Consider the following 26,661-nt stretch of genomic DNA (forward strand, 5'->3'; position numbering starts at 1 on the left):
CCCACCCAGTCACCTGACCACCAAGCCATGCCCACTAATTAAGCCACACCCACAGAACCGGTAGCGAAAACTTTTAGATTTCACCCCTGTTTGGGAGGCTATAGGTCACTCCTGCTCCGAAATCAACTTCCAAAGAAATTTGTGGTAGAAGACTTTCACAGCACTAATTCACTTCAAATAAATCGTAAAATTACCCACATGTCTTTTTGGTTCAAGTTCTAGTCCTATAGGAAAAGTGCAGGTAGAGCTGGGGACAGAGTTAAACATCGTTGCATTCCCATGCATTCCCATTCTCGTTGCACCAAATTGATGCCGATAAGGGCCCACGTCCAATCCTTCCTGAATTCCGTGGACCCTTATCTGACATCAATTTGGTGTTGACCTTGACTTGACCATATTCTTCTGTATAGGCTTGAATAAATGTTCTATGGTGCAATCTAATGGATGGTCTTGATTCTTGGTACCTGACAAGTCCATCTCAATTTTTCCACTCAAAGATAACTTCCTTATTATTATTCTTCCCTCTTTTTCTTCAGGATCCTACTGTCTGATGAGATGCATAAGAGAGTATGAACTAATATGAGGTCACAAAAGACTGGTGATGTCACAGGCCCATTTCAGAAGTGAGAGACCTGATTCAGTCCTTCATTCACTCAGGGGAGTCATGAGGAGCAGAGGCTCCTATCAAATAGTAAAGGTGGAGAAGGGGTGACCTAATCCCAATGGTGTCCCTGGGGTGTACCATCTGCCTGTTGGCTGCGCTCTTTACAACACATCTCCTTGTTTACTCTGATGGCTTCAGAGCTGCCTTTCAAGCAACCACTAACAAATGGCAGGAAAAAGGTAAGTGATATGCTAAGAGATATGGGAATCCTGAGACAGAAAGAAGAAAAGCATTAGACATCCAATCATCTGAAGAATGATTAAAGATGATTAACCAGACACAGCTATCTCCAGTAGCAGAGGCTAACTATTACAGTGGTACCTCGATACTCATCATTAATTGGTTCCAGGAGGTGTGACAGGTACTAAAAATGACAAATACCAAACAAACCACATGACTTAATCAGTGACCCTTTGTTTTGGCTGGAAATGGTCGTGAGCCTTGAGGCAGCCGATACCGACAAGTTCTACCTTGCGCGTCAAGTACCAAATGATGCGTACCGGGACAACATTTTCGCATCAAACTGCATTGAGTAACAAATTCAATGAGTTTTAAAGCAGTCGAGTACAGAGGTATCAGAGTTACAAGTGCTTCAAAAATTATTCAGAAGCGGTTCCAGCTCAGCATACAACTTGACATACAACAGGATGACCTTGAAAAAAGGTGTCACTGCTTTAAGAAATCAACTTAAAGTTATGGCATTTACTGCTGTAACATTTTTGTTTCAAGGATTGCAAAACAGTCTGAAAAATGTTGAATGATCTTAAAAAATAGCAGTGAAGTGAAGTGTTCCGAAAAGGGCTGGAATTCATTTTCAGATTATTTTTTAAAGCACATACTGTCCTAATTTTTATTTAGAAAAGAATCAGTCCTGAATTCAAGATGACCCCTCCTCAAAAGAAAGATTAGACAGGAAAAATTATAAACAGATGAAATGGTATAGTCCCATCATGCACATCAAGGATGCGCCAATTCAGGGTTTACCATTCCAGCTGAAATGGCCCCTAAATGTTTTCTTCTCATCAGTAAGTGCTTACCTGGGCCATACATGTATATATCTGCCACATTCTGTTCTACCGGTAGAACAGGGGTGTCAAACTCAATTTCATTGAGGGCCGCATCAGGGTTGTGTTTGACCTTGGGGGGGCCAGGGTGGGTGTGGCCAGGGTGGGTGTCAGCTCAACGTCACTCGTGTTGAAGGCACCTGTGGTGGCCCAAGCATTCTGCCAGCAAAAACAGGCTCCCGAGCTCTGTTTTCAGCTGCGACGGCTTCCTGCAACACTACCAGCGAAAACAGAGCTCGGGAGGGCCTCTCCCGAGCTCCATTTTTGCTGGCAGAGGCACTGCGGGCCGGTCCTTCGGTGTTTCCACGGCGGTCCCACGGGCCTGATCTAAGCACCCTGTGGCCAGATCTGACCCCTGGCCCTTGATTTTGGCACCCCTGTTCTAGAATATGTGGTCATATATCTGTATAACTGCCAGAATCCAAACATGCAGAGCCAAGAAAGTAAGCCGATTAACAACCAAGCACTGGTTTACAATCAATTGCTTGTAAAATGAGATATACCCATCTATATACCAACTAGTCTTGTCTTACACCAAACCATTTTAACAGAGGGAAACATAAAAGCATAATTTCAGCAGAGCTTGGTACTAGAGAAAGGGTTAAATTCACCAGGCAAACAGCAACAACTCCTTCCTAAGTAACAGCTGATGGATGCCTTTGAACAGGCAGAAGAATAATACCTCTTGCCCATTCTTTTGTTTTCAATATTGTCTTATCTCAGGGGTCCCCAACCCCTGGGCCAAGGCCCACTAACAGGCCTTGAGCTGATTGGAACTGGGCCGCAGAATTGGTGGGCAAGCACATACATGCACATCCCCACTTCTGCAAGCAGCAGGCGAGCACGTGTGCATACACACTCTCCATTTGCATGAATGGTGGATGCGCGTACCTGCTGCTCGTGCAAATGGAGCTGCGTGCACGCTTTCCAGCCACTCGCACAGAACAATCCCCTCTCTTCTCCCCTGCCAGTCCACAAAGCCAGAAAGGTTTGGGAACTCTGTCTTATGGTAATCAATGAATATGATTATATTCAATTGAAAGACAATTATTGGATGAAAAATGATTAGTATATGGATAGCACCTCTTCAGTTATTTCAAGTGGCTCAGCTATTTTCTGCTGTGTTTTCCACAAAGTTTCCCCCATTAAACTAGCTGCTACACTCAGTTTTGACCAAGAATCTGTCAGCCTCATGAGGTAGTCCAGATAAGAAGCATATCCAGCAATATTAGCTCTGGCTTTATTGCAAGGTTATGTTAAAAGATTCTTGCAAGTCTGAATGTACATCTCTCACCCCAATCCTTTACAGCCCAAGGACCTAGGAATGGTCTCTTTTGAGATGTTTGCCATGTCCTCGGTCCTTCTGAGGGTTCAGCTGCCTTTTATCTAATCCCAGGTAACTCCCACATACCATTACAGGCTCTGTCTCTTCACCAGTAAGATTCGACTGCTATGCCAGTGATATAGTATCAGGAGCACAGGAGGAGAGAATACAGTGCTTCTTCTGCAGGAGCCAAATGCCTTGGACCAGCCTGGGTATTGCTTAATTAATTGTTATTTTTATTATTATTTAAAGACAAGCCCACATGAATTACAAATAAGAAGCTTCATCTCCAAGCCTAGGGATAAAATAGAATTGGAGAACTTCCAGGGACAGAAAGTATCAGAAAGTAGAGTTTCAACATCTTAGAAAGTGATTAAGGTTGATTTATAGGCAAAGCATTAATTTTCCCACTTCCTCCTTTTCATTCATATTAGAATAGAAAACATTGCTTTAAGTTTAAGTGATAGGGAACTTAAAGTGGGGTTTCCTATTCTAATGTGAATTAAATCTACTTGTAGATCTTCACCAACTGACAAACATCTGAGATTTACAACTGTAAACTGCAACTGTACATGTAATTTGTATCAACAGAAGTAGCTAAGCAAGAAAATGCTAGGCTCTGTACATGTTAACAAATACTATGGCTGAAAATTGTAGAAGTTCCCCAAGCAAACAAGCTCAACACAATGACTAGGGGGAGATTCAGGCACAGAAGTTGGCTTGATAGAATATACTGACAGTAAGAATATAGAAGACTTAAAAAGAAATAGATCTAGTAATCAGGATTTCCAGAAGATTAGCTGCATTTATTAATCCAAAAGATGGTTGCAATACATTTATTAGTTAGATAGACAGACAGACAGACAGACAGACAGACCAGATCATTATTGTTCCTGAGTTCAACAAAAATACCCCCTGCTTCCTTAACTGAAAGATCAATGACATTCAGTTGGTGATGTATTCTTATGAATGATGAGTGTGATGTATTCTCATCAATGATGCCAAATGATTGCATATCTCAGGTTTGTCCCTACTGCTATTAACAAGCAGTCACTTCAGGCAGTGGATCAAGATGGATGCAAATTGAGATCAAGTCTGCATTTGCTACCTTTCCAACCCACTGCTTGATGTGTCCTCTTGTTAAAGAGCGCAGCTGATTTACCACATTACAGACATTCCATATGTACCTTACATGCATCATCCAGAGGAGTCTTTTAAGGACTGTGTTGTGAATTGGTCATGATCTCTGCCTGCACAGTCAATAGCTCTTACAATGGGTCATGGTAAATATTTCAAAATGAAGTCTAAAAGATAAATGGTTAATTAGACTGCTAGAACAGAAGTAGATAAGCTGGTACTACCAGGGAAGGGGGCATATTTGGCAGCACAATGTAAGGATTATTAGAAGACAGGTTGGCATTTCCTCTTATCACACAGAGCAATGAGGAAGCGTTCCTTGTTAATGGGAAATCTGCAGCTCACTTCTATACACCGAAAGAGGAAAAATAAATCCTCCTTTCCCCCTCAATCCCAAAATTTAAATTATTGACAAGAAAATTAGACAGGAAGAAAAGAAGCATATTCTTAGTTTGGCTCTCCATTTAGGGGGTCACTTGTATATACTGCTTTGCTATTAATAGGGCACCCATTCAACTGCCTGTTTTCATATGCAGCCAATCTTGCCTCAATTAGATACACATAACTGTGCATGACTATAAATATGTTGTGCAGAAAGTCTATGCAGCAAGCAACTTGTAGCTTCTCATATCACCATCATGCCTTAACAACTGTAATCTTATTCCTTGATTGTACAACATAATTCTCCCTTAAAAGAAGAAATGATATTTTGGCTACAAATTAGCACTATTAGAAGATCTGTGTTATTTTAGATGGGGAAGGAGAAGGGGGTTATTTGCACAATTGTGTTTCCATAATGTGCTTAAACTGGGATCTTTAGCTGTTTTTCTGAAAATAATTAAAGGCATCAAATCAGGCTACTGTGAATTGTTTACCAGTTTTGGTAAATTTGATCAGTTTCTATCCGTCACTTCTCCTCCCCACAATGCAGTACAATGGAAGAGAGATTGCCCTAACTGGGTACACAATCATGGCAGAATCTGACTTACCTTCTCCAGGGCTATGACTTCCCACCTGCTTCATTATTTCCTATTACTTTAAATGTCCAAATGAGAAGAAGCAGGCAAAGACAGGCAAAGTTCTGAAGACCCAACCTATTTCTGCCATAGTGCCCTGAATACTGGAAGCTTTCCCTGCTGGCTAGTGATGTGCTGAAGGAAAAGAACAACAAAGCCAGAGGAGAAACCCAGTCACTTTGCTTAAAGCAAGTAGAACACTTGCCAGGGTTAACATCAATTGGCAATTACTTTGAACAGATGCAACAAAGGCAGGATAAAGATTGATAATAGGAATACCTGATCATTGTTTTGTATCAGCTCAATGAGATATGGATATCAGATTAATTTAATATTGGTTAAAGGCTCATATCAGAATCTTTCTTCTCAAAGGCTGGTAGGAAAACAGCGAGACGTGCTGGCATAAATGTTATTTTCTAGTTTATTATAGAGGTAGTCCTCGATTTATGACCACAATTGCGCCCAAAGTTTCAGTTGCTAGGCAAGACAGCTGTTAAGTGAGTTTTGCCCCATTATGCAACCTTTCTTGCCACAGTCGTTAAGTGAACCACTGCAGTTGTTAAGTTAATGACACAGTTGTTAAGTGAATCTGGCTTCCACATTGACTTTGCTTGTTAGAAAGTCAGAAAAGGTCATCATGTAACCTCAGGACACTGCAACCATCATAAATACATGGCAGTTCCAAGCATCTGAGTTTTGATTATGTGACCGTAGGATGCTGCAATGGTCAAATATGTGAAAAATGGTCATAAATCACCTTTTTTCAATGCTTCGAATGGTCACTAAACAAATGCTTATAAATTGAGCTCCTCATTTGGGCATTTAAAGTAATGTGGTAAGATTAAGATGATAATTACCTACAATAAAAGTTGTTAATAAACAACTTGAACAATAAATCAAGAAGCTTATAGCAATTACAGTAAGTCCTAGGCTTCTTTTGATTTTCTTCAAACATTTCCACTTATTTAACCATCTAATAAAAACATTCAGTAGAGCTCTGAGGGAAGGCAGTCAGGCTAAAAAGCACCACAGAATGATTGACTCAGGAGAAACAAAAGGGCAGCTATGGTGAATTAAAGAATGAAAGTCACAGAAAAGAGACGGTTGATTCCTGATTTGTATTTAAGGTGAGGGAAAGATGGAAGAAACATTTGTGGCTTCATCAACAGGGGAAGGCATGGAGGTGATCAACATGGCTGAGAGTGAGGACTCCCAACAGCTTGGGAATACAGCAGTAAAGGACATCTTGCTGGACTTAATCATCTCTCTGAACACTGCCAGTGTCATGCTCTTTTTTTTATGCGTGACATAGAGCCAGAAGTCTTAGCAATGGTAATGGATGAAGACAACCTGAACATCTACTTCTGCTTCATGATTGCCTACTAAGCTGTGACCATCACTCAGACCCAGGGACCTCAATACCAACTAAGCATGTCTCCACACCATGGCCCCTGAAAGGAGCAATAAACCTTCTAACCAAAGCTTGTAGGATGTGTTCTAAGCCAGAAATATGAATTCTGATCCTCACTGTTTTGCTCATTCTTAGATGTGGGTCCCTTTAGGTCTTCTTGGGCTTTAGAAGCTTTTTAGGTAAACAGATAATCCCTCTGTAATTTTTCTTCCTGGTGCCCAGGACCATCAAATCAACAACTGTGAATAGAAAACTCTGTATCAGAGAGTAAAAAGAAATCAATCTGGACATTTCCTACATATCTTAGTTTTCTATGCATAATTCCTTTTCAGAAGAGGACCTCAGTCATTCCTTCTTTAATTTGAAATGGTGTCCACAAAAGACATAAGAGCCCTTGTTTTTCACACCTGAAAAATAACTTGGTTTTATTTTTAGAATTATCCTCCAGCTGAGGAAAACTGGAGAGGTTTTCCTCAGCATGGTTACAGGTGTTTAATCTTCTCTTAGGCTTCACCTCCCAGCTGATTATCTAGCAGCCTACCAGCAGGCACATAGTTCCTCCCTTTGTAAGATTTTAAACAGCCAGCAATCCCCTGTCTGAATTCTGGCCATTTAAGGTCAGGCTGTATGGAGAAGATGAGCAGCATCAGAGAGGTAGGTTTCACTGGCACTATGCTATGGAGAAAAACCTGATCCTTTCCGCCTGCACGGCAATGAGACCTCTATGTGCTGTTTTTAAAGCGTGTGTTAGGAGGGAGACACATGTGAACTACAACTGCATATTTAATGTATCATTGTGCAAGCATTTTTAACATACCACAGAGGCAACATTTTTTACAGGATGTTGCCGCTTCCTACGCTTAATCCTTGGAAGCACCAAATGAACCTTAGAGAAATTGTGATCTCCTTCACAGGGGGCTCTGATTCGTGTTATGCTTCATGGCACTATTGGGGGACGGGACCCAGAGCTGTTTTTCTACCTTGTTATGATGTGGTGAATACACGTAAGATTCTGAACTTTAAATGTTCAGAATCTTTAAATGCAAATGGTCTCCCAGTGTTTGCTGTTCTGCTGCTTTAGTTATTTCTCTGTTTTCTCTGAAAAGCATAGTGTCTGTTGTATAGATTGGCAACACTATTTTTTTTTCATATTATGCTGTACTGCTCTTAGACTTCAATAAAGAGAAAGAGATATTGTACTATTAAAACAACGTCAATTTAATTGTGATTCAGTCTTGTGCTTTTACAAGTACACATTGGTCTGTTAAACTGGAAGAAAACTTTTCAGTGCTTTTGTTTCAATAGTCAAATTTAATAAGGAGCAAGAGGCACTTAACTGTGAAGTTCTGCATTAATATATTGAAATAATCGGGAAGTGTGTTTAAAAATGTTCCTGTTTCTTTGTGTGGCCAATGGGCAAGCTAACTTCCCAGGAGATTGAAATGTGCTTTTGACATCTAGGAGAAACATTCACATTCTCTGTGATTGGGTGGGGAGTGTTCCAATCACCTAGAATTTTAATAATTTTTCAATGGAAGTCACATGCATCGTAATGGGCTTTCTCGCCCATGAATCAATATTAATTATGCTTCTCTCTGTAGTAATATTGCAGTAATACTACTGAGTTGTAAAGAGAAGTGCATTACACTTCTGATTAATTAATTAGCTTTCAAGAACCATCTTGATATAAATTTCATTTTTTTAAAAAAAGAAATCTTGTTGATAGAAAATCAATAAAGCGCACCAAGTAACAATAGCTGTGACATTTAAGCAGTTATGCTAGAACAAAGGATGTGTTCTAATATATTCTGCTATAATAAGCAACTCATTCCTCATGTTCTACTGGATATCCATTTAAATCAGAAATGGTCAAATGTCTATGCTTTTAGGGCATCAGTGTCAAACTCACGGCGTCATGTTGCCGTCATGTGATGTTTTGTGACCTTTTTTTTCTCTTCGTGGTGCTGGGGTGGGCGTGGCCTGTGCGTGATGCATTCAGCCCATGGGCCACCAGTTTGACACCTCTGTAGGGCTGCACTCATCTGAAGAATGGCACATCAGTGCCTAATTTACACAGCCTGTTCTGTAAAATAGTATCATCTTCGTGTAAAAAGCCAAAGAGACAAGCTATTTCATTTTTGGCTCTTTGTTCCATTCTGTGTCTCTCAGGCTCTGCTTCTGTTGTTGCAGACATAACAAATCCCTTTGCGACTTTCAACCGTTGTTGGCTCTGCTCTTATGCACTACACTGATTTTGTTATTTCTAGCCCAAAAGTATGGTCCTCATAATAGTATGTACACATCTGTAAATGTTAAGTTAAATAGGATTTTACTTGGAAGAATGAGCAAAAAATTCTTAAAATATGGCTATGAAAAACACATTAGCAGTTGCCATATTCCTTTTCTCAGAAAAGGTCTGAGGTAGCAATCAACAGTATTAATATGAAATATGTATGATCTTTTTAAGTGATGAAAAATTAGTAGATCTTCAATGGGCCAAGTATATTGACATCAGAGTGTTTAGCCTAATTCATCAAGCTATTACTTAGTAACCTCAGTGTTTGGCCTTCAAGTGAAAGAATGATGAGAAAAACCATATTTTTCTATGGCTGCAGGTAGATAAAGCAAATATCAGATTATATTGTGTAATATAAATAATAAAGGAAAATAACTTATAATCAATATGTACATTTATTTAAGATTAATTCAGGTTTTAAAAAAGCATAACTTACAGCATGAACTGAAGCATCAACTGATTGATAAACTATGGTTTTATAGCTGGGAGTCAGAATTAGAAATTGTAATCTAAAAATCACAATTGGAAGTGGTTTTTGCAATCTAGGAAGTATACAAACTATATTGTGATATGTTTTATGAACTAAAACATAGCTGCTTTGTCTTCGGGGGCTACATCATGAAGAAAAACAACATGTTTACTTATGGTTATTTGGGGACCATTTAGAACATCAAGCTATGACTTTGATAGCCATATTCTCTGTACAAAAAGCTCTTGAATTAATAGGAAATTATCATGTAAAGGAGCAAGAATGGATTTTTCTTGCACAATTATGTTTGTTTAGTTTTGCATGGCAAGTCAGCCATTATCTTCATTCTGAATTGGTTCAACCCAAACACAAATTTCTCACATTGATCACAGATTGACTTTTGACTGACATGCGTGCTTTGGCAGATATTGAATATTTAGGTTTCTCATCTCAGAGCTTCAAGTTTCGCTTTTCCAATTCTCAGATAGAGTCTTTCTTTTGTCTAATTACAAAATGCTTTTTACAAAATGTTTTTAAAAAGTAGTAGGGAAGTTCCAGAGTGTGGAATGTTCTCTCCTTTTCCATCTTGATAAATGGATGGAACCTTCTTTCACGTTGACAACTGGAGAGTAGGGGAAGAAGCACTGTATCATGAAGGAATGGAATATAGCCTTGCAACAAGCATGATCAACATACTGAGTCATGACTTTATAGCTCCAATCTCTGTGTCTTCTGCATTAACTGTCCCATGTGCTCTTGAGGTCATCTCACCAGATGTGGCACTTAAGAGCTGGATTCATTGGCGATTCGCTTGGACATTGGAAATGTCTAGAGAAATCCTGGCTGTTGCTTAAAGAACCAAGCACACGAATAGGAGAGGGGCTGTGAGGATCCCTCTGTAAGAAGGCTTGCAGACTTTCCAGGCTCTGGTGCCCACACATTGCCTGTGGAAAACATGCAGTTGTAAATATTGAGTAGCAAGATTAAAGCAAGTCATTTTCCATATAGTCTCTTACACCTCTGTTTCCAAACATTCAGTTCCAGGTTGGAGAAGAAAGTTAGCATAGAGAAGCAGCAAACCAAATAACTGCATCCTAATACAAATATTGAGAGAAAAAGCCACTCATGTTGGAGAACTTTTGAGAACAGAGAAAAGGTATGCAGAGAAAAAAAAATGGCATATATTCCCTCATAATATTTATGGCCACAAAGTAGATGGCATTATTACTTATCATCATTATGATCATCATTAGTATCAATCACTAATACAGATTTCCTTCTATGGGTACTTAACTCCTGTCTGATTCAATAACATGGATACATGAACCCCCCAATTTGGCCCAGTTTGTGTACATCACATGACATGCTATTAGATCGTTCTCAAGCCAAATTTGCAGCTTGTTGATCTGTGTGGTTCAAACAGAAGAAGATCCTTTGAAAGCAAAGAGGAAGAGCACTGGTATTCTTCTCCTGTAACTAGCATCATATTTTCATGGTACAGTTATTGAGCTACAGATGTTCCTGATATCACTTAAGGGAAAAGAGCTACACAATATTCCAAGAAAATGTAAAAGCAGTCGGTAAGGTTGTAAAAATATAAAGAACTGAGTAGCAAACTAAAATCATCGGGCAAAAAAAATGAAGGATGAATTACATGGGCAAAGCTGACAAAGAAGAGTTGATGGTGTGAGAGTCCAAGCTTAGGTAAATTTGTTACCCCTCTGTGCTTTGCAAACCAGTTTTCATAAGCCTGTGAGGGAAAGAAAGAAAATAAATAAATGCATTTTATACTTTGGGATATGATGTTAAATGAGAAAATAATAATGCAGGCATGGCAACTTTTGGAGGGTAGGATCTTGCTTTTTTTAAAAAAAGGAACCGTAGTTAGGGGAAGAATCCCTCTGACCATCTTCAAAAGTTGGAAGTGAGGGGACACTTTTGCAGTGGTTCGCCTCCTTTTTCCAGAACCGTTTTTAATCTGATATCAGAGTCCCTGTTATGAAGCGTACCAAGACTCAATTCTCTCTCCCCTCCTATTTGCTGGGGAAGGTCATTCATCCACATGGTGCTGGTAATATCCTTATGGTACTCAGGTGTATATCTCAAGCCTGGCCTGAACAGGAGATGCGGTGAAGGTGTTATTTAAGTGTTTGGAGGCTGTAAGGATCTGGATTGGAAAGAACAAACTCAAGCTTAATCTCAGCAGGTTGAAATGGCTTCCTTTGAGTTCAGAAACCAACTCGGTTTGGAAACATCTCTGCCTTGTTTCTAGTTAGGGTGACACCTGAACACCGAGAGTTGAGTTCTTACTCCACTGTAAGATTGATATTATTTTGGCTTGATTTTTCCTTGATGTGATACAAATGATTTATACATTTATTGTTCTATTTATAACTACATTTTGTTACCTGGGTTGCTGGGTAAACTGCTTAGAGGTGATTTATGACAAAAGTGGCATATAAGCATATGAAACAAATATATAACATGTGAATAAATACATTAAAATACTTGTCCTTTGTGTTTCTATTTTATTGGATTTCTTGCCCCAAATGGAAGTAATACTCCTGTTATTTAATATTTTATTATTACAATTTCAGTGGCATGATCTTGGCTAACATCTAAGGTTCCCAAATAAAATCTGGGGGCTGTAATGAAACATTGCAATATATTGTATCCCCAATGGTTAGGTTAATCATGTAATGAGAGGTTAAACAATAGTGGCTCTAGGTTATTCTTTCCTTGGTGTTTCTGCTAATATGACTCATGTACATTGCTTTGTTTCATGGTCTAGCTCTTAGCTGACCCTTTGATAACAAATAGATAATCATTCCAGAGATCTTTGCATACTGCAAAAATATCTGTTATGATTTCTCCTTCTCCTTAAATAATCCAGTGGCTGAGTGAGCCTTTTATGGCATTTTAAAATTAGCAACATGGTTCCTATGAGTCTGGGGAAGAGAACAGTTTGTACAAAGTGGTTGTCACTTTGGCCAAAAGGCCTCTACACAACTTTCTTGTCTTGATACTTTGTTCCTCACTGAGTCTTGAGGGAAGCAACATCGCTGAGCAAGAAAGGAAAACTTTGCTGGGATTTTTGCAAAAATATACAGTCATCAAGGTTACAGGGTCAGTTGCAGCACTTAACCAAATGCACATCTAGCAGCAAAATCATATGGGTTTTTTGCACATTATGTGTGAAATACATTCTATTGCTCATTTAAATGTATTGCATATAAACCTAATCAATCTGCTGGTCAAATCAACTTTTTAAAAATGTAATTACTACGCATTGCTTTGTGCAATGTATTTTTCTATAGTTATTGCAGTTTGCCTTTCCATAATTAGTTTCAATTAAAATCTCAGAAATGCTGTCCCTAGCTATTTCTTCTTTTAAAAAAAAAAAGGGGGGGGATTTTGGCATTATTCCTTCATGTGGATTTTGTATTGAGTTCCCATGGACACTACAGATAGTCCTCAACTTACAATCGTAACGGAGCATGCTCATTATGGTCGTAAGTCATGACGATCAAAAAAATGGGTCACCAATAACCCGGACCCATCATTAGGCAAACCAAATGTTTGCTATGGACCAGTTTTACCGAAAACTGGAAGTAAGTGTTCATTTTCAGCAAAAACATCATAAAATGTGATCATCTGACTGCAGGACACTGCAAATGGTCATAAGGACTACCTGTATAAAGTTCAGTTCATTATGCTAGGATCGGTACTAATTTGTCAATTGCAAATGAAGTCAGTTTGTTTGAAAGGGAAGCCCTAGTCAATTTCTCTATATGATTTGATTCAGATACCTGGTAAGCAATGGCAAGCCCTTCAGTGTCAGCTAAATTCTCCAGGAGTGTGAAGGAGCCATTGATGCTATGGCCCTTTAGGGAGTAGTTCCCATATTGTTTCACCAGACAATCTTTATCTTCTGCTGGTATATTCATGCCACAAGTAGAACAGTTCTCGGGTGACACTGTAAACAAAAGGAAAGAAACTCCAGAAAGAAAGTCATGTGTGATAATGGATCTCATCAGCCACTGTAACTCTCTTATGTTTATAGAGTTCCATTAAACAAAATTTCCCTCCTCAAAGCCCTCCTTGAAGCTGTAATGACTAAATATTGCTTCAGTTGGTAGCACTTGATTGTTGTGAAAGTATGTGCAGATGTCTAGAATTATGGGGGTTATATTATAGGTTATGGGGTTAAGATGGTCTTCTAATCTACTTTTTACCATTCTGAAACAATTATAGAATATTTCATAACATTTATATTTTCGTGCCATGCCATATGCCGAGGCTTGTATCCATTTCTCCCTAAATTAAATCAGCATTAATATAAATTGCTCACAGATTTTCCTTCAACATAAGGAAAAAAATACCTTTAGCTCCAATACATTTTGTGATATAGGCTTCATGGAATCTTTCTGTCAGATGTAAATGCCTTATTCTCTAATGTGTAAATAGTATATGAACGGGGTATCAGGGGTTAACTTATTCTCCACTTCTTAATGTATTCATAATTCACCACTCCCACATATAGCTCCACCCATTGTATATATAAGGAGCTACATGCACCCTTTTCCTTGCTTCTATCTGTGAATATTCAGTGAATATAGAATGCCTATTGTAAATAAAAGGAAATATATTTAAACCTTTAACTCTTACTAATCTTATTGAGTCTGATCCTGAAAATATTGCAACACTTTCTATGAAGATTCTTTAAAAAATGTAATTTATTTTCAGGCCATTTCATGATTTTTTTAACAAGAGGGTAATTCGCCTTTGAATGGAAAAAGGCAAAACTCTACAGGACTCCATGTTAGAATTCAATTGAAAGCAAGAGAAAGCAAAATGCCCAAAGCATTCATAACAAAATTGTAGCAGAATTAATTTACATCTCTAGAGTAGTAGCTCAATCTAATATGAGTTCGGGGCCCTTGGTTCCATTTAATTAAAATGGTTTGCATGCTATGGATAAAGGTACTTTTTCTGTCTGAGTTAACAATGCATACGGGGAAAGGATGAAACAAGCTGAACCCAAGATGTGTTCCTCCTTGAAGAATGGATATACCATATTGTTAAAGAAAAACACTTGAGCCCCGAAAGAACTAGATTTTTCAATGGAGATTTCAATATTGTACTAACCATGTTGTATGCTTAACAATTGGTTTGTTATAGGTAGTCCGTGATGTATGACCATAACTGAGCCTAAGATTTCTGTTGCTAAACAAGACAATTATTAAGTGAATTTTGCTCCATTTTATGACCTTTCTTGCCACAGTTGTTAAGTAAATCACTGTAGTTGTTAAGTTAGTAATACAGGTGTTAAGGGAATCTACCCATTTATTTTGCTTGTCAGGAAATCGTAACAGGTGATCACATGACCCCAGGACACTGCAACCGTCATGAATACATGCCAGTTGCCAAGCACCCAATTTCGTGACTGTGACAATGCTGCAGTTGTCATAAGTGTGAAAAGCTGTCATAAGTAATTTTTTTTCAGTGTTATAAGTTGAAAGGATTACTAAACAAATAGTTGTAAATCAGGGACTATCTGTACTCTTTTAAACTGAAATTATTCATGTCACATCTATCCCATGTATTCAGTCACTGTTTCTTCTCAGCAAACCAACCTTGAATGTGCCAAAGGAAAGAAACGGAAGAAAAGCCCTCTTTCCCCCAACTCCAAAACCTGATCCCAAAACTAGATACTTGTGATTTAAAAAAAAAAAAAAAAGTATGTGTCTGTAATTCTGTAGAGAAAAAAGGGATGGGATGGGGGAGTATCAGAGAAAAGGGGACAGAATTAAAAATGAGTGGCCAACAAAACATTTGCCATTAAAAAAAAATCATACCTCCCACCAGTGGTGAAATTCAGCTGGTTCTATCCGGCTCGGGCGAACCAGTAGCGCTGGTGGTGGGAGGCTCCGCCCACCTGCCCAGATATCATCATGTCCTGTTTTTGACCCTCTGCGCATGTGTGGAGGAGGTGCCCGCTCGCTATGCTCACGCACACGCTCACATTTGCGAACCGGTAGCGAAGATAAGTGAATTTCATCCCTGCCTCCCACCCACTAAGCCATTTGTGAAAGGCTTACAGCACCTGAATTTTCGATTCTGGTCTTACCAATTAAGGCCCTATAAATGCAGATAACAGGATGGTCAACATATTACTCATAATTTCTCAGAATACATACCATAATTATACAAGGAATGCAGTAGTTCATGTGCCATGAAAAAACCCATGACTCCAAAGTTGACAGCACTGGAAAAAAGACATGGGAGATCTTTTAAATTTCCATAGACTTGTTTTTATATAGATTTTTAGATATAAAATGTACCAAATAGGCTAGAGACTGTCAGCATCTGGATGGGGGAGAGGACAGACTGAACCCTGGCAAATCAGGGCTGTGGCTGATATAGCAAGGTTTTCTTGGCCATCAGAGCTACTCCTTGATGGGCTAGTACTACCCATCAGGGGCAGATTCAAGACTTGGGAATCCTGATGGGCTCACAACTCATGTTAGATCATGTTAGATCAACAGTTGGAAGCCAAAGCAAGTAGGGCTTCTACTCAACTCTGATCGGTGTACCAACTGTGTCCTATGACCACCCATAATAGACTACTGTAATGTGCTCTACTTGTGGCTGCCCTTAAAGAATATTCAGAAACTGCAGTTGGTTTAAAATGCAGCAGCCCACATAATTTTGACAGACAGAGCACATAACACTGATTTTATGATTTTTTATTTTATTTTATGATTTTATGAAGTCTGCATTGTTTGCAAGTTGGTTTCTGGTCCACATTAAGGTGCTGGTTTTGACCTATAATGCCCTTCATGGTTTGGCACCCAGAGGCTTCAGGACCATGTTCTTCAGCCAGCTTTGGGAAAGTATCAATGGTTTTTATAGCTGTTTTGCCATTTTCCTTACCTGGGAAATTCAGTATGGAAGAAAGGATTACGAAACATCCCAGCAGGAAATACTACAGCATGGCGCCGCAGTGAGTAGTAGGAATGGACAGTCCAAGGAAACACTTCCCAACTGAAATGGAGGGAAAAATCACAGCAAAGGAAGGAAATAATTGCTTTCGTTGGAACTCTCTCATTTTTGCTGGTATATGTTCTCACATTTATAGCAATGCCAACTTCTTCACAGTTTTAGGCTTCCAAATTACTTGACCTTTTCATCAGAGTGGCACCAATGTGTTAGCAATCTGCTGATTCAAATGTATTTCTTGAGTCTGGTTTGTCTTCAGACAGAAACAACTTACATTTTTAGTCTCTATCTTTTTTTTTAACTTTATCATTTACATATGTATATTATGCTGGTGTGCGGTACATATTATTATTATTATTATCATCCTCTGGCTGAATCGATCCATTGTAGAATGAAGGCCTGCTCAATGAATTTATGGGACGTAATCAACCACATCTGTCCAGTGCAAATTGGCAAATCTACATTTACTGAGATGAAGTGGTTGTCCCAAAGTCATCCAGCTGGCTTCTGTACCCAAGAAAAGACTAGAACTTTAGTCTCCCCATTCTTAGTACACAGAGAGAGAGAGACAGAGACAGAGACAGACAGACAGAGAATACATAGATGAAGGCAAGTTTCAAAAATAAGTCTTCATTCAATTGTTGTATACAGGGGTACATCCAGTGGTGAAATCCATTTTTTTTTACTACCGGTTCTGTGGACGTGGCTTTGTGGGTGTGGCAGGGGAAGGGTACTGCAAAATCTCCATTCACACCCCACTCCAGGGGAAGGATACTGCAAAATCTCCATTCCTTCCCCACTCTGGGGCCATCCAGAAGTGGTATGTACTGCCCGTTCTCCAAACTGCTTAAAATTTCCACTACGAGTTCTCCAGAACCTGCCAGGACCTGCTGGTTTTCACCCCTGGGTACATCAATAGTCTATTGAGAGAGCGCTATAAAAGCACTATGAAGCAGTATATGTCTAAGTGCTATTGCTTTTGCTATAAAGAAAAAAAAAAGAGTTCAAGTAATAGTAATAGTAAGCAATTCTGAACTTTTCTAAAATGTCTGATCATATAGATCAAACTGGAAGCCAAGGAGAGCAAACCTGTACAACAACAGCAGAAGAGGATGTAGGAAACCAAGATATTAGTTTATTCATTTGGTAAGAAAAACATACCTATCGTGCAGATGGGGATTGACAAGTCTGAGCAAGACCTTCTTCTTTGGAGAGTTTAGGCAGGCAACCACATTGTGGAAAAAATTATTCTCATCAATCTTCAGCTGAACAAAGTAGCAAACAATAATTTTAGGAATGGGAGTTCAATGACAATTAATGTTTGGCAAAGACAATAAATATTATTTTTCATTTTGTTCTCTTGATTCTACCTAGGTTTCACTCTGTTAAATAATTAAGTATAAATTATGTTGGGTATTTAATTCTTCCGACTCTCCCCTGAAATTCTAAGCTTCTATCAACAGGTCATAAATCTGTAGCTCTACAAAGGCACAATCATTTGGCAGATGAGAGTTTCATTATATACTGCCTGCCTATTAAATAATATTTGTCGCTCCCCCATCACTTTCATGGAACTGCTGCAGGAAATAAGCCAATTACTCCTTTCCTCTGCAGCTGCAATTTGACAAAAAAATTACTGTGTCCTCCTTTCCCATATGCTGCCCTTCCACACAAGCAAGCGTAACTATGAATTATTAAGACAAAACAAAGAAACAGATGACAACCCATAGGTGTAACACATTTAACGTGCAGTAGATTTACGGATGACTATTCAATCTATTGCTGATAGTTTAAAAGTTACTAACTTTATTTGTAAAATTGAAAACTGGGCAGTTTTATTTCAAGAGCTACCTGAGATAGGAGTATTTATGAGCAGAGATCAGCTGTGTCAAACTGGGAGGCATAGAGCAGGATCGTCAAACCCTCATTCCTTTTTAGATGCCTACAAGAGCAAGGACCTGGCCATCCTTGCTGTTTTGATATTGTTGACTCTCTTGGCAGTGTCTTGTGATCTGGGGAGAGCCCATGAGGTAGTGTCCATATCTTTGATTCAATCCCTAGTATTTGAAACTGTAGGAGAGCAACAAATACACTTTTCTGTGTCTTAAGACCCATCCTTCAGTGGAAGAAATAAAGACATTTGAAGCCAAATCACAAATGGTGCTTAACTTTTACCTCTTGGTACTCATTGTCAATTTTGTTTGTTTGGAGCATGGTTTCTGGATAGCCAATCTCCACTTGGAGGCTATAAATCTAAAAATAGGAAAATAAAGATTAGTTGTTTACTCTGGACCTATGACATGATGGAAAAAGGACTATTGGAATTGGTACATAAACAAGGGAATCCTTCAGAAAAGACTTGAGTATTACTTACAGTATGATTTCCCCTGCTTATAACTCTTGTATTCATTCACTAATGTAAGTAAACCAAATGTCCTACAAAGCAGGCCACAGTCAAAGGCCATTAAAGATTGAATGGGAAATTTTCTAGTCTATGCCTGGAATTAGACTGATAAATTTCATGACTATATAACCTTAATCTTGAAGGTAAAGGTTGCATTGACAATATTACCAAGTGTTACAGAAACAAAGATAAGATTTCTGACTGGTAAGTGCTGGAATAAATACCGACTTCTCAGAAATGCCCAAGCTCTGGCTCGTATACCTGGTTTTGAAGTCTCTGAGCTGGAGAATACATTCCCTAGATATAAATTCAATTATAGTAATCCATTCCCATTCCCTAACCAAACAAGCATCACAATAGATGAACATACTTTCTTCTTGGCTGCTTGACGGGATTGGGAGTCCATCCAATTAACTTGATCCAGATGGCTGTTAATGGCATCCCGTATCTCAGAAAAAATCTCTTCTGCCTGGCCAGAGAAAGGAAAGAGAGTCCCAGAAGTAGGGAAGCATTTCACCTGCTATTTGCCCATAAACCCTAAGACTAAACTGAACTTACTGAACTTTAAAAACAAGAAGTTGCATAGTAGATATGGAAGCATTCTTGAAAGGAATGGTTAAGGAGAAACTAAATCTAGCCACCCGCTGTTTTATTTTGAATAGTAGATAATATTAAGTATGGTAATAGAATGCTGAAGAGCATATTTTATCTGATACTACTTTGTTTCCTTCCTGATGGAGCCCCCCCCCCTTATAACATAACAGTATCTCCTGCCATTTCTAATGAAATCTAAGATTAGCTATGGATAGGCATGAAACATACCACATAAGCATATTAGTTTGAAAAGCACAAGAAAATATGGACTAATAAGTCAGTATCTGGTACTATTGAATACCTACGAGATCCTTGGCCTTCTGGGGGAAAATCTCCTGCACGACCATCTTCCCAAGTACAGGTCCAAAGAATGTGCAAGTGTCAATCAGGCATTTCCTCCATCGCTCAGTTCTTACCTGAAAATAATTAAAATTAAATTAAAACTTGAACAAGTATGAAAAATGAATCCGGAGCAAATGGGAGCATTTGCTCCAGAATATAGCTAAATGTGGTTGTAGATTAAAATCCACCACAAAAAAATTCCAGGATTTAAGGTGAAAAAAAAAATCATGGAAGAAGACAATGCAACCCACATGGGCATATACATGGAGTCCTGCTTGCCCTAAGGGAGGCTATTTCCTTCAATCAAAAAATGTATTTGATCTACAAACAATAATGTACTACTTCTGCCTCCTCCAATATGGCATAAAAACATCACCCGTCCTTCTGTAATGCATGAATCTGGAACAGCATTTCAATTTGGAGATCAAGAGCAGAGGGTTTACGAGGACAAGCCATGGGGGAAGTTTTCCTCCCTTTTGTAAAAATAAAATGTGACTACTAGAAACTGCAACAACAGCCAGAAGTCTGTGTCCCTTTCTGCAGCTTCAATGGTTGCGACAGTATTGCTGAAGAAGCAATGATATTGCATCTGTGGCAATGGCCATGATTGCCATCATGAGCCTATCTCAGGAAGAAGCATTTACAAATCTGAAACATTATCAAGAAATAGAGGGATTCACTAGGCCATCAACAGAAAGTTTTTGTCTAATTGTGGAACAACCCCAAAATGTAGTTGTTATTAGTAGCATTTGTCCTATTTGACTGGAAATCTACCACCAGACCATATTATTTTAAAAAAGAGGGGAAAAAAATGTCCCTATCCTCTGTCCCCAATTTAATATTCGGAGAGGAAGAATCCCAAGGAGGTTATTGATGAGTTATATATTTCTTTTCTTTCATGCATTCTAGCACTCCCAAATTACAATGAAATTTGGATTAATTGTGTTGTGTTGATTCTTAATGCAATAGAAAAAGAGAGTATAAAAAAAGCATTCTTACCATGTTCCCCGCCCTGCTATCCAGCATGTTTGCTAATTCTTGACGAGCTTTCTGGAATTGGCTGTCCAGGGCTGGGGAGAGTTTTTCAATTAGGCAAAGTATCATGTAGGCCTGCAATACATCTCTAAAATAAGTAAAAAAAAGGAACAAAATGTGATTTTTGTCCCTGTAATGGTATCGATCTTGAAAGGATAGTTCAGATTTTTATTGTATTGTAAATTTGATAAGAATCCTCAGCAGGAAGTTATCTTACCTATATTAAAATCCAAACTATTATACTTCTGAGTATGTAAAAAAAAATACTTGCAGGTGAAAATCCTAAAATTACAGTGGGGACAGTCAGATTTGTAACTATGGCTATAAAAACAAGGTTTTTAGTAACAAATCAATGTTGGCATTTTAAATGCATTATGTAAAAACTATTATAGATTATGTACCTTAATAATTGTTTGGGGCACATTTAAGGCAAATATATATGGTTGTGTTATTGCTAGCCCTTCATGGAAAAAGAAAACATCAGACAAAAAAAGTGTTGTGGACAAAACGGTGAAATGACTTTTAAGTATTTACTGGTTAAGGACTGCAAGAAGATGTTTTAGACTAGAGTATACATGCAAGGCGGCCTACACATGAATTATGCAAAGTTCTATGAATACCAAACAGGAAAATTTCCTCTATGCATTTGGTGCAGAATGTAACTGTGAACATGAAGTAATCAATGTGGCCTCCTTTTTCAACTTCCATATATACAGTCTATTCAAAACAGTTTCTCTAGGTCTTGCTTTCCTAAGATATAGAAGTGAAGTTACAGCATTCCACAAACTAACAATGTCTTACCTCCGTTTTTGCCACTGCTCAATAAGCTGTGACATTCCTTTCAAATAATCCATGTCATGTACAGCAATTGGTTGAGACATGTTCAGCTGCACGGGATGGAAAGCTGCCTGAAGGCATGACAGCCAATCAATAGCAGGAGCCTTTTCCTAAAAATAGAATTGGACAGATGAAATGATGAAATCTCACCAAGAAGAGACACAACAAAATGCTTGCTTGGAAATTGAAGGGCATTCTAGTGTGAAGGCAGCGTAGAAAGGAGGAAAGAAGACACACACATACACACACAAAACATTCCTCAGAAATCAATAAAAAGGCAATGCTATGATTTGGTGGAGGAAGCAAGGCTGTACTACAAGTGGAAATAGGAAAAAGCCTGATTTTATGCATGATTTCGCATATTCATAAATCTCAATTGTTCCCATTTCAGTGCATATGGCATTGGGCCCTGAATAAAAGTAGAATAAGATTCTGGCAAGATAGACACACTGTTGGTATGTGATTTCCAAGCCTAGTAAATGAGAGAATGGCCTATACTGGAAAGTACAGTATTCTCTTTGAAGAAGTAGAAAGAAGTAGATTTCAACTTCTTTCAGTGAAGATGGCTGTCGTGGGTCATCTACTTATTTCTGGCTCCTTATTGCCACAGTTTAGCCTTCTATTCTTTCAACTACGCCATTGCAATGTACTCTGCAGGGAGCCAATGTTAAAGATAATCTGGAGGCTTCAGTGGGTGCAGAATATTACTATTACAACAGGAACATTCAGTGAATCATTGATATTTCAAATTCCCTTTGTGTATTAATTTTAGATCACCTTTAAAAAATAATGGATCCTTTTAAATCAAGAAGAATTTCAAGTCCTCTTGGCACTAAAAAGTCATTTCATTATCCAGAATATCCTGGATTATTATTTTTTGTAATTTTCCAAAACTGTATTTGGAATTTAGACTTGCCCATTGTTTTAAACTTCTGGAAGTTAGTTAAGACTAAGAATTTCTAGAAAATGTTTGATAGTGGTCGTACTTTCTGGTCTTAGAAGAAATTAAATAATCCTTTGCTTTATTACCCTTATTATTTCTGTTACAAGATTTGTGACTATTTTGTATATATACCATGGACATTTTCCATGAATAGATAGATATTTTGATTTCACAGTAATGTTGCAGCATTACTCTTAACCACTGAGTTTTTTTTTTTATTGACTCAGCATTATATACTGTAAAGATCCAAACTACACATTTCTGGAAAGCTATATACAGACCTGTAGCTTCTTGATGGTAGTGTGGTGAAATAGCATCCTCTTCTCATGTCGCTGCTTCATGGGAGTAACAATCTTCTGGAGGTTTGAGATAAAGGAGAATGCCATGGAAATATAGGTAGAAGTAGAATCTGTATGTCCACCCATCAACTCTTCTAGCTTCTTCAGGTACGAGTAATATGAACGTAAGACCTGCAAAATAAACCTTTCTTTCAACCAGAGTCAGTAGTTAAACTTGTTCTGAGCTATTTGCTCAGTTATGAGCTAGCTAAAATAATAATAATTAAAAAATCCACATACCCCACACTTCTACTACTCATAAATACCTGTGAAGCTTCTGTTTAACTAATATATAAGGATTGGCCAGTAAATTTGAATCCATGCAGCAATACAGAGATAATGTATGCATTATATATATGCATACATCAGCAGCACATTTTGGAGACCCCCCCTAGGGTGGTACATGTAACCTCTCTGTTATGCGAGTTGCAATGGCTGCCCGTTCGCTCCCAGTTCAATGTGTTGGTTATCATGTTTTGTTTTGTTGTACTTTAAAAACAAAACCAAAAGAAAAATTTCCATTTTACAACAGTTCCGCATCAGTGTATATCCACAGTTTATGTTTCCCCTCCCCTCCCCCTACATATTCACATATTTATTTTTGTGGTTCCCTTATTACTCATATATTATATATACTACTCCTTACTTATTATACATCCATATGTTACTTTACATATATTATATATTTAATATCATTTTGTTGATGCTTCCTGATTTCTAGATCATCTCTATTATGTATTTTCTTGTTCGTTATTCCTGTCCTCTAACCATTTGTACCATTTTTCCCATATTAAGTAATATTCCGTTTCATCTTTTCCTTTTATTTCTTTCGTCAATTTATCCATCTCCGCACAGTCCAAAATTTTCACCTCTTCGTCTTTTGGTATGACATTATTTTTCCAATTTTTTGCATAGGTTATCCTAGCTGCAGTTATAATATGTAGAATGAGATATTAAATTTCTTTATTATAATTTCTTGTGGGTATGCTCAATAAAAATAGTTCTGGTTTCCAGGCTATATATTGTTCAGTTATCTCTTCAAGCCATTTTTTAATTTTAGTCCAGTATTTTTTTGCTGTCATACAAGTCCACCATAGATGATAATATGTCCTGTATGATTTCTGACATTTCCAACAAATCAGTGATGAGTTTGGGAACATTTTAGCAAGCCTTGCTGGTGGAAGGTGCCATCTATAAAACATTTTGTACTGGTTTTCCTTGTAGGCCACTGACATTGTCAATTTCAAATTTATTTCCCAAAGTTTTTCCCATTTCTCCAAATCTATGCTATATCCAAAAAAATTTGCCCTGCTTATCATTGTTTCTTTAACTGCTTCTTCTTCTATTTTATATCTCAGTAAATATTTTCCTAATCAACTTTTCTTCCGTTCCTTGTAAAATTCTGTCTAGTTCCTGCTGTTCTTTTTGAAATTTGTATAATTTTATATCTTTACTATATCTGTTCTGGATTTGCGTATATGTCCACCAATCTATATCTATACCCTGATTTCAAATTCCCTTGTTCATTTATCAGATCCTTATATCTTATTAATTTATCTATGTCTGTTAGGCATTTCAGTGCTCCCATTGTGGATAACCAGTTTGGTATTTTGGTATAGTGGGATTTTTTTTATTTTTTGCCAGACCTGTAATAAGGCATTCCTAATTAGGTGTCTTTGAAAATAACTGTGGGATTTATTTTTCCCATCCCATATAAATGCATGCCATCCTAATTGTAGGTCATGCCCTTCTAGTGTTAGGATCCTCTTATTTTTTAGTTCAATCCAATCTTTAACCCATGTTAACGCAGTTGCCTGATAATACAATTCCCAATCTGGGAGTGCAAAGCCTCCTTTCTCTTTGCTATCCTGCAATAATTTTAATTTAATCCTTGATTTTTTTCCCCTTGCCAAATGTATTTTGTGGTTAATTTATTTAAATCTTAAAAAAAAAGTTTTTCCTGATTTTATTGGTGTAACTTGGAATAGAAATAGTACTCTCAGTAATATGTTCATTTTAATAGAGGCTATCCTTCCAGTGAGTGACAGTTGAAGATTTTTCCAATTTTCTAAGTCTTTTTTTATTTGCTGTATTAATTTATCATAATTATCTTCCTTGATTGAGGAGCATTTAGCCGATAGCCAAATTCCTAAATATTTTACTTTCTTTTATTAATTTTGATGTTATCATGTTTAAAGCCCTTCATGGCATGGGACCAAGTTATCTGAGGAATCATCTTCCTGCAATGGGATTGACCCCACCCTACTCACTATGACAGAGAGGCCTTCTTTGATCCTGTCAACCAAGGAATTTCAGCTAGTGGAGTCAAAGAGCCTTCTCTGCCATGGGCCTCACTCTGGAACATCTTGCCTCCAAAGATGAAAACCATCTCCATCTTCCGGGCCTTCTGGAAGGGTCTTAAAACTGCCTCTGTCAATTGGCTTAGGGTTCCAACAGGGGCACATTCTATTGGAAGTGGTTGATTGAGTGAGTGAGAGACAAAAGTACATCCTTTATTGTCTGTGCTCCTGATATTTAATCTTTTATTTTAGCAATTTCTAATTTCAATGCTTTTTCAATGCTTTTTCAATGTTTTTTTTTTATGTTTTTATATTTAGGCTTTTATGCCACTGTAAGCCACCCAAAGTTACTCTGGCTAGTAAAACAGGTAACATATAAATTTAATAAATAGTAATATGCCTGCATTATCAAAACTCATTGGAGTTCCTGTATCTCATTCTTTCTGTCTTGCCAAATCCTTGTCATCTTAAAATATTTTTTTTAATAAAATTTAATAAAAAAATTATTATAAAATAATAAACAATAACATAAAATAATAAAAACAAAACCACAAAATAAAATATGAAATATTATCTTTATTTAAAAAGGGAGGTATGTGAAAAACAAAAACAAAAGGGACTCCTTTATCTAGCATTTATTATGAAGGCCTGGAAAAAGACATCAGTCTTCCAAAAGTAAGGTTCTACATTTAGACAAGGAAAGCAAAATGCACAGGTACAGTATAAATGGTACCTTGCTCAATAGTAGCAACTGTGAGAGGAATCTTGGAGTTCTAGTGGACAATCACTTAAATAAGAGCCAGCAGTGTGCTGCAGTGGCCAAAAAAGCCAATACAATTCTAGGCTGCATAATGAAAAGGATAGAATCAAGATCACATGAAGTGTTAATACCACTTTATAATGCCTTGGTAAGGGCACACTTGGAATACTGCATCCAGTTTTGACTGCCACAATGTAAAAAAGATGTTGAGACTCTAGAAAAAGTGCAGATAAGAGCAACAAAGATGATTAGGGGACTGGAGGCTAAAACATATGAAGAACGGTTGCAGGAACTGGGTATGTCTAGTTTAATGAAAAGAAGGACTAGGGGAGACATGATAGCCATGTTCCAATATCTCAGGGGCTGCCACAAAGAAGAAGGAATCAAGCTATTCTCCAAAGCACCTGAGGGCAGGACAAGAAGCAATGGGTGGAAACTAATCAAGGAGAGAGGCAACTTAGAACTAAGGAGAAATTTCCTGACAGTTAGAACAATTAATCAGTGGAACAGCTTGCCTCCAGAAGTTGTGAATGCTCCAACACTGGAAGTTTTTTAGAAGAGATTGGATAACCATTTCTCTGAAATGGTGTAGGGTATCCTGCCTAAGCAGGGGGTTGGACTAGAAAACCTCCAAGATCCCTTCCAACTCTGTTATTGTATTCTATTCCAGAGACTTAAAAGACATTGTTAAGTCGTGGGCGCAAGAAAAGGACAGGACACGCAGT

At 37.9% G+C, this 26,661-nt stretch overlaps 1 protein-coding gene and 1 long non-coding RNA gene across 2 annotated transcripts in view; one reads left to right on the plus strand and one right to left on the minus strand.

The window, feature by feature from the left end:
• Positions 1-608: 608 nt before the first annotated feature.
• On the plus strand, positions 609-7,838 carry LOC148115220 (uncharacterized). The gene is made up of 2 exons (XR_015732326.1): positions 609-843; positions 6,375-7,838. It is a non-coding gene; the product is annotated as an uncharacterized LOC148115220 (long non-coding RNA).
• A 1,450-nt stretch (positions 7,839-9,288) lies between these two features.
• KEL (Kell metallo-endopeptidase (Kell blood group)) overlaps positions 9,289-26,661 on the minus strand; it is a 52,844-nt gene continuing 35,471 nt past the window's right edge. The window contains exons 7-18 of the mRNA XM_034410902.3: positions 22,820-23,008; positions 21,560-21,705; positions 20,723-20,846; positions 19,687-19,797; positions 19,158-19,256; positions 18,559-18,636; positions 17,545-17,648; positions 16,318-16,428; positions 15,582-15,649; positions 13,191-13,357; positions 11,036-11,131; positions 9,289-10,325 (exon numbers count right to left, since the gene is read on the minus strand). Coding sequence (XP_034266793.2) covers positions 10,149-10,325; positions 11,036-11,131; positions 13,191-13,357; positions 15,582-15,649; positions 16,318-16,428; positions 17,545-17,648; positions 18,559-18,636; positions 19,158-19,256; positions 19,687-19,797; positions 20,723-20,846; positions 21,560-21,705; positions 22,820-23,008 — 1,470 coding nt within the window. The 3' untranslated portion in view covers positions 9,289-10,148. The remainder of the gene's footprint in view (positions 10,326-11,035; positions 11,132-13,190; positions 13,358-15,581; positions 15,650-16,317; positions 16,429-17,544; positions 17,649-18,558; positions 18,637-19,157; positions 19,257-19,686; positions 19,798-20,722; positions 20,847-21,559; positions 21,706-22,819; positions 23,009-26,661) is intronic.

The sequence above is a fragment of the Pantherophis guttatus genome, chromosome 2 (assembly GCF_059756535.1).
Source record: "Pantherophis guttatus breed Tessera chromosome 2, ASM5975653v1, whole genome shotgun sequence".
Taxonomy (NCBI): domain Eukaryota; kingdom Metazoa; phylum Chordata; class Lepidosauria; order Squamata; family Colubridae; genus Pantherophis; species Pantherophis guttatus.